The sequence below is a fragment of the Antrostomus carolinensis genome, unplaced genomic scaffold (assembly GCF_000700745.2).
Source record: "Antrostomus carolinensis isolate BGI_N321 unplaced genomic scaffold, ASM70074v2 scaffold20755, whole genome shotgun sequence".
NCBI lineage: Eukaryota > Metazoa > Chordata > Aves > Caprimulgiformes > Caprimulgidae > Antrostomus > Antrostomus carolinensis.
This window is the reverse complement of record NW_010318729.1, coordinates 9,697-18,223: the sequence shown is the minus strand read 5'-3', so window position 1 is coordinate 18,223 and position 8,527 is coordinate 9,697. Positions and strand designations below refer to the sequence as shown.

General features: G+C 56.9%; 1 protein-coding gene across 1 annotated transcript in view; it reads right to left on the bottom strand.

Moving 5' to 3' along the window:
• Positions 1 to 256: 256 nt before the first annotated feature.
• LOC104525778 (ATP-binding cassette sub-family A member 3) overlaps positions 257 to 8,527 on the bottom strand; it is a gene marked incomplete at both ends in the record, with an annotated part of 17,686 nt that continues 9,415 nt past the window's right edge. Inside the window, 13 exon segments of the mRNA XM_010169028.1 lie at positions 257 to 451; positions 618 to 752; positions 1,584 to 1,756; positions 2,242 to 2,400; positions 2,646 to 2,865; positions 3,356 to 3,560; positions 4,129 to 4,402; positions 4,709 to 5,012; positions 5,884 to 6,076; positions 6,260 to 6,358; positions 6,877 to 7,027; positions 7,324 to 7,534; positions 8,108 to 8,263. Coding sequence (XP_010167330.1) covers positions 257 to 451; positions 618 to 752; positions 1,584 to 1,756; positions 2,242 to 2,400; positions 2,646 to 2,865; positions 3,356 to 3,560; positions 4,129 to 4,402; positions 4,709 to 5,012; positions 5,884 to 6,076; positions 6,260 to 6,358; positions 6,877 to 7,027; positions 7,324 to 7,534; positions 8,108 to 8,263 — 2,475 coding nt within the window.

Sequence of the window (8,527 nt, the reverse complement as noted above, 5' to 3'; positions counted from 1 at the left end):
TCAGAGAAAGCCTCTGATGAAGGGTTTGCCGCCCTCACAAGGTTTGACTTCCATTTGTTTCCTCTCTGTCATCCCAGAGAAGAGGGGACTTGCTTCCAGGTCACCCAGTAACAGAGAGCTGGGCCAGACAAGGATACAACGTCCCTAGGATACAACATCCAGCCCTGGCAACAGCAGCTGTGTCCTCCTCAGAGGCACCTGCGAGGTGGCCCAGCCCCAGCAGATGCAGGCCTGTTTGTAATGCCACCCTCAGTACCTTCTTGATGTTGGCCAGAATGCTGTGGCCATCCACAAAGGCGTCCCCTGATGTGATGCTCTCGTCACCAGTCAGCATCTTGAAGGTGGTGGTTTTTCCTGCTCCATTGAAGCCAAGAAGGCCAAAGCATTCCCCTTTGCTGACCGCCAAGGAGATCCTGTCCACTGCCAGCAAGGACTCCTGGCTGTCGTAGACCTGCCGGAGACCAAAGCACAAGCCGCACCAGTCACCAGACATGCCAAGATGTCCTGGTTTTTGCCCCATCATGGGGCAAACCAAGGCAAGTGTGGTTCTACCAACCCCACGAGGACCATAGCTCAGTTGGCAGCAGGATGGTCATGAAGGGCCACGCTCTCCTCACCTTGGTGAGCTCCTTGATGACCAGAGGGCTGCTGAGAGATGATAGCAGCTCTGGTGGTGACTCCAAAACCTTCTTCCTCTCATCTGCCACGTCCCGGTCCTCTGGCAGTGCAGACACCCTGTTCAGCAGTGCCACCTAAACACGGGGGAGAAAAAAAACACTCTTTGCCACCTGGCTGCTGTGGGACAAGTGGGTTTCTCCAGGCTGACCTGAGGCAAGTGTCCCCAACCTGGGCAGGATCATAGAATCATAGAATGGTTTGGGTTGGAAGGGACCTTAAAGCTCATCCAGTTCCAACCCCCCTGCCAGCAGCAGGGACACCTTCCACTAGACCAGGTTGCTCAAAGCCTCATCCAGCCTGGCCACAAACACTTCCAGGGAGGAGCAGCCACAGCTTCTCTGGCCAACCTGGGACACTGTCTCACCACCCTCACACCAAACAATTTCTTCCTCACATCTCATCTCCATCTCCCCTCTGCCACTTTCAAGCCATCACCCCTTGTTCTGTCACTCCCTGCCCTTGGCCAAAGTCCCTCCCCACCCTTCCTGGAGCCCCTTCAGGTACTGGGAGGCCACTAGAAGGTCTCCCCGGAGCCTTCTCTTCTCCAGGCTGAACAGCCCCAACTCTTCCATCAGCCACCTCCAGGTACACCTCACTCCCTTTGGGTACCCAATGGGATCTACCCCTCTGATCAACCAGCTCCAGGGATACTCCCCCAAAAAGATGCTTTAGGTGAAGAGGCCCATGGGTTTGGGACCTCCAAGTGTCACTTCGTGCAGAGTCCTGAACGGTGGGAGAAGCAGGATTTGCATCCATGAGCACTGAAGCTCAACAACTCCACAGACCTCAGGAATTGGAACAAGATCTGAGGAAGCCACATGGGCACGTCTCCAGGTCACAGGGACTCCTGGGCTTGGTTTGGCACGAGTGCTCCTCACTTCTCCCTCCCACATGCTTCAGCTCACCCACTTCCGCCGCCTGCAGATGCCACAGACCAAAGTTCTCAGTCTCCAGAGAAGGTTTGTCTCAATGAGGAAAAGGAGGAAAAGGAAGGAGAAGCCCTGGACGGTCAAAGATGTCAGGTATCGTCCAATCCCAGGCGTCTCCCAGGAAAAGTAGTTCATCTGATAACTGATATCTGAGCAGGGATGGAACAAAACAGACTTGGGTGAATCCACACTCTGGGCAGGGGCAGGAAGCTCCAGAGAAAGCTGTGAGCCCAGAGCTTTGGCAGACTCATCTTCATCCCAGCCCACACTGGGCTCCCAGCCCACAGCTCTTCCCAATGCTTCCCACAAGGATTCAGGTCTGGAGAGGACCTGGCAAAAGATGCCCAGTGGAGGCATGCAAAGGAGATCAAGTCACTCTTGGGACTGGGATTTCTTTCCTTGTCTATCAAACTCTCCCTAGTCCACATCTTCCTCAGATCATTCCTGAGGAAAAGATTCCTTAATCGGATCACCTATGAGCATCAAACCCTGCCCAGACTTAGCTTTAAAATGGTACCTGGAGCTACTGCCCAGGTGGGGTTCGAGGCTCTGTGATGCTGCCCAGCTCCACCACCCACCCCACAGAGACCCCCCAGACCAGGATGGGCAGGTGAGAGCAAACACAGAGACTCACTGAAGGCCTTGCAGATGAAGATGGCTTCAACGGAGGAGGTACAAAACTGAATGAACTCATAGTTCTGGTAGAAGTCACTGATGCACTGGCCCAAGCAGTAATTGGGTAAGATGAGAAAGACTTTATCCAGGGTTTTGGAGAGGTCCACCAAGCCCAGCTCTGAAAGAGGAGCACAGGAGGATCAACAGATTAGAGAGAGCTTGTTTTAGAGAAAGACCTTGATACTTCTAAGTTCAGAAAGAATATCAACAAATTTTATGATGTTTAATGGGTGAGAATGGACTGTCACAGGGTTCTTTGCTAGTGTGGGGACAGCCCTGGGGTGAAAGAGTCCCCTTGGGGGCCAGATCTTCTCAGTGACAGCAGAGTGTGGTGCTGGGCAGGCACAGAGGGCAGCGACCCACCTGGGATGCTCATGATGGTGACCGCAAGGAAGGTGGCTGTGCCCGAGAGGATGTTGAAGATGGTGAGACGGGTGTAGGCTGTGGCTGCCACTGAGAAGAAGAAGCTGAGGAGGTACATGAGGGGGATGATGGCCCAGCCATAAAGGAGGAAGATCAGCATCACATCAACGAGGTGGCTGTCTTGGGTGAAGGCTTGCACATCAAAGGCTTGGAATATCACCTGGGGCACAGCAATGTGAGAACACACATTTGTCTTGACCACAAACGATGTGTCCTTGTCTCAACCATCCAGGCAGCAAGGTAACAGCAGCACCACATTGACCTGGATAACCCCTCATAAATGGTTCCTGCCAGCAGCCCATGCCTGTCCCCAAGAGAAGCCCCCCTTCTTTCTGCCCTGGGACACAGAAAGGTAGATCTGGGGAATTTCTCTCCACGTTCCCAAGTATTAGAGATTTTTCTAGTGCCCACACCCAAGCGTTCACGTGCTGGAGGCAGCAGCCAACTGACCAGCTGGTTGGCCATGGCCCAGCTCCCAGCAGGACCAAGGGACAGCCTTCTTGCTGGTGCTTTCTCTTAACTCAGACAGTGCCAGATCCAGGTGGCCTCATCCTTTTCCCTCCACCAACCCACACCTCAGCTCTCCCAGAGGAGCAGCACCCATAGCTCTCACCCAAGGGGAGGACAGGAAGGTGTCAGGGGTGACTCACCAGCATCAGAGCACAAGGGATGAGGAAGTTGATGATGTCCCAGAGCAGGGCAGAAAGCCAGAAGTTGACCACATAGACGCCGCTGACAAACTGGACGTGCTTGGCTTTGATGGCCCGCTCGCTGACCAGCAGCAGAGCGAAGGTGCTGGCAAGCGAGGCCATGCCATACAGCAGGTTGATGGCAATGGCAAACCCCGTCTGGCCTCTGTGGGGAGAGCAGTGGGGCAGGTCAGGGCAGGGACAGCTCAACAGACCAATGCTGAGGCTACGTGGGGACAGCACGACCACACTGTGCTTCTTGTGGAGGCTGCGCTCAGCCAACATGCAGAAGAAGCAGCCCACAATAAATGCACATCCCAGGCACAGCCCTCCCAGCCCACCACAAAACTCCACCCTGCCTTTGTGAGGTTCCACACACGTCCCCTCTGGTACAGGAGAGGTTCAGAGACCCTGGATGCAGGATTTTGGGAAGTGTATGGTCATACAGCCCCCTCTGCTCTGAGCACCTGGGGGAAACCAACCCCAACCAGTGTCTAGAGGGGAATATCCAACCACTGAGATACGTGCGTGGGGTGGCATGGCTGCCAGGCTCAGGTAGGTAAGTCATCTACCCAGCTTTGCTCTCCTGACCTCCTGAGTGCAATCACAGCTACGTTTGGGTCTGAGGAGCTCCAGCCTGGCTCCTCCACTGACACCAGGACACCCAAGCCAATCTGTACCCATGGAAGTCACACGCCCTAGCAGGAAAACAAGCACCACGCCATCTGACATACTCCATGAGCTGGTCTTTGGCCTTCTCGGTGATGTTGCGGGGCTGAGGGTAGTTGGTGACTGTGATGGAGACGTTGGGGCCCGCCAGGACCCTGAAGACAGCGTTGTCAGCCAGCATAAGGGTTGTGGCAGGGGAGTGATATGCCTGGTTGTTGAAGAGTGCGGTGACCACCGTGCGGTTCCCGGCTCCTTCGAAGGAGGCAGCTGCGATGTAGTGCTCGTTGAAGGCTCCCCCTTCCTCGGAGGCTCTTGAGATGAGGTACTCCTCCAGGCCACCTGCCAAACACCATGGCTGTTATGAGCAGGCTCCATCACATGAGAGCTAACTGGGGCCAACTGGAAAAGACTGCAAGCAGCCCCAGCCCTGGTGGCCACCCCAGCTCTGATGATGGCCACAAACACAGCGTTATGGAGAACACAGCTCTGCTCAGGTGAGGAGGGGTCCTAACAACCATGGGACTGTCCCGTGTAGGAGAGGACACAAGGGGATATGTCAAAGCTGGGACCTGAGCCACCCACACCAAGGGCCTTTGCAGGAGAAGCCTATGGCTCCAGCTCCAGGGGTGCTCCACGAACCCTCACCCAACACCTCCAGCGGTGACTGGCGCTGGGCGTCCAGCAGCTCCACGTACTGCTCTGCCAACCTCTGCGACAGACCCGAGGCAGCCGAGACGGAGAAAGGCACAATGGTCTGGCCGTAGGGCTCCAGCGTCAGCCTCAGCAGGGAGGAGTCCCTGGGTCCTGGGAAGGTCTTGGCCACGATGAGGGCAAAGGCAGTGAAGACCAGAGGCACGAGGAACTGTGCTGCCACCATCTTCCAGTTGCGCCAGCTGTACATGGCTCGCTTCATGAACATGGCGTAGAACTGCTGGCAGCACAGGTAGAACTGGGAGGGGAGATGGCAGGTCAATGTGAGCCCTGACAGCTGGGGACAGCCCCACCGGCCACATCACCCCATGCAGCTGATGGGGGGAACGACCCCAAAACCACCTCCCCGTCCTGCACGTAGCCCCCGAGCCCGTGGCAGAGCCTGCTCTCCAGCCGGCATGTCAGGGGATTGGCAGGGGAGCTGCTTGGCTCCAGCACAGCAAGTCAGCTCAGCAAACCCCAGGGCTTCCTGACGGGATGCAGTCACTTTGGGATCTCAGGTGTTAAAAGCACCTTCAACCATGACTTTGACCTTCCTCAACCTCTCAGCACTTGAGGTTCACAAACAGGATTACTGCTGCTGGCCAAAGCGACTGGGTTGAGAAGCCTGGGAGCTCCCAGCCCTGCCCCTGCAAATGCCTTCTTTGCTCTTTAAACCCATGAACATCTTTCTCCCCTTCTGCCTTTGAGATGTGCCCTGGAGAAGCCCAGGGAAATTTATCACGGGCACATAGGCAGCGGGCCAGGAAGGGCTGCCATGGATCTGAACACAAGCCCAGGAAGGGAAGGAAGATGTTTTTTCTTATCTCCCTGCTGGAAATCCCAAGTGATGTAGCAAGGGCAGGTGAAAACCACTTTAGATCACCTGGAACACCTTCAAGAACGTCTCTGTAGACCTCAAGATTAACATGAGGAGGATGGCAGGGACCGATCCAACGACTAAAAATACTTTGCCCTAAAGATGTAGATTCTACTTCTCCTTTAGTAACTTCCAAATCACAGGCAGCAAGACCAGCCACAGGAGAACCTTCATCTGGCAACCCTGCTCTGAAACCCATCTTCACATGTGCTGTCCCCATTCCTGCAGCACCAGCAGCCCCAGCACTCACCCCGGTGTTGAGCTTGATGCTGGAGCAGTCCTCGGTAATGAGCGCCCCGCTGTCATCAGTCATATCTGTCATGCCACTCAGGCTGCTGGAGTCATCCATGGCCCAGTCATTGGAGCGTCTCTCATGCTGGTACTGGAGAGCAGGCAGCTGGATGGCCTGGATATCCATGCTGGAGTCCACCAGCTTCCCAACCCTGCGCCAGGAGGGAAAGCAGGTGATGAAACACAGACCCAGGCAGGATCAAGCTTCCCCCTGAGCTGGGGAAGCCAAACCCAAGAGACAAAACCCAACACGTGCTCCGGAGAGTGTGTAGGACACTCCTGTCACCCAAGCACACGGGGACTGTGCCACCAGGGCCAGCCCTCCTCCTGCCTACCTCAGGAAGACCTCCTCCATGGTGGTGACGGATGCGCCGTAGCTGGCGATGCCCAGCTCCTCCCGCCTCTGCTCCAGCTCGGTGAACAGGGCCTCAAACCTGAACGGAGAAGTGAGGTGTTAGACGCTGACACCCATGAGAGGGGACACTCCGAGGTGCAGACCCTCTGGGCATCGGTCCTGCAGCCAGCTCCAGGGCTGCCTGGGACACTACCCACCCCACTGCCCCTGCAGAGAGCAGCTTTTGGGCTCCAGCTTCTGCTCTTTCTCACCACAGGCAGCCTCAGCTAGCCCTGTATTTGATTTTGGGGCCAAACCAGCCCGCCCTGTTGTGCCACCATACTCATTTGTGTCACCCTCCACGCTGCAGCTGTCACCAGGCAGTGATGTCCCATGTGGATGCTGCATGGGCAGCGACAGGTGGGCACAGGGGCACCAGAGCGATGTCCCAGCAGACGCAGGGGAGGACACTGGTGAAAGGAAGAACCAAACCCAACTCTCCAAGACTGATGCAGGGAGCAGCTCCCCTTTCCAGTAAGCCCGTGATGACAGTGTGTGCCCCAGTGTGTGCAGATGAGGTGACCCACAAGCAGGACAAGCAGGGGACAGTGCTGTTACCTGTGCGTGCTCTCCTTGGGCAGGATGAAGGACAGCTCTGCCCCGGCATTGCTCTCCATGGTGGCGTTGGGCACGTAGTGACAGATGAGGCGGGAGATCTCTCCCAGGTTGCAGTAGGGTTCCTTCACCATCACCATGTGATATCCTGCCCCTGGGCAGAGCCAGAAGAGAAGGGACAGGGGGGTAAATCACAGCCCAGACTGGCCCTGGGGAGCTGGGGCTGAGGGAAAGGACGCTGAAGCACCGCAGAGCAGCGGTGGCTTTGCCTGGGCTACGGACACGATGCAAGAGCACGTGTGGGGATGGGCCTCAGAAGAGGCAGAACAGCACGATGGGGAGCGAACAGCCACCCAACAAGGAGCAATGGGTTCCCTGCCCTGTGTCCCCCTCCTGCTCTTCCCTGGCAAGGAGAAGACACCGAGCGCGCCCTGCCTGCTCCTCCCTCACCGTATTTACGCTTGAGGAAGAGCGAGGAGCCACAGCACTGCAGCTCGCCCTTGGCCATGATAGCTATGCGGTCCCCCAGCAGGTCAGCCTCGTCCATGAAGTGGGTGGTCAGCAGGATGGTGCGGTTGCTCCTCTGCTGCTGCAGGAGGTCCCACGTGGCCCTGCGAGAGGCTGGGTCCATCCCTGACGTCGGCTCATCCAGCATCACCACCTGCACACAGGAGATGGGTGCTGGTCAAAAAGGGGTGGGAGAGGCACAGCAGTGCAGGAGAGGGCAACCCCAGGGCCCAGAAGGAGCCTTGACCTCCCAACACACATGGGATTATCTTGCTTGGGGGAGCAGCTACCAGGCATCAGAGCTGCACTGCAACCTCAGGGTGGTCCTCAGAGCCATCTCCCTTTATGGGAGTGCTCCTGCCCACTCCTTGCTGTCCCCACATCTCCCAGTGGCTCATCATGGGGTGAGGGACAACCCTCAGAGCCACCAGGGCCTTCATTCATAGAATCATAGAATATCATGGGGTGAGGGACAACCCTCAGAGCCACCAGGGCCTTCATTCATAAAATCATAGAATGGTTTGGGTTGGAAAGGACGTTAAAGACCATCCAGTTCCAACCCCCTGCTGTGGACAGGGTTGCCAACCACTAGATCAGGCTGCCCAGGGCCCCATCCAACCTGGCCTTGAATGTCTCCAGGGATGGGGCATCCACAGCTTCTCTGGGCAACCTACACTGGCCCTGGGGAGAAAGGTTTGAGGCCACCAGCCCCACTGAAGATGCTTGCCTTGGAGTCCCCAATGAGGGCAATGCCAATGGAGAGCTTGCGCTTCATGCCGCCGGAGAGCGCCTTGGTCAGCGAGCGGCGCTTGTCCTCCAGGTTGAGGATCCTCAAGATGTGGTTGATCTCCTCGGGGCACTTGGAGGGTGGGTACCCCTTCAGCTGCCAGAGAGGAGGAAGGGAGGGTTAAGCCTGCCTGTGGGGGGGAGTGTCTCTGGCAAAGACCCATCCCACCACATCAGCAGGATGCTGCTAAACCCCACCACACTCCCTCCTCCATACCCAGGCAGGAAGGTGGGGAAGCACAGGGATGGACTCCTGCCCGGCCCCTAAGGAGTTGGCACAGCCAGTGTGGGGGTCTCTGCAGAGCCAAGCCGCCCACAACCCTCCACTCCTCCATCAGCCAAGCAGGGAGCTCCTGCCCAC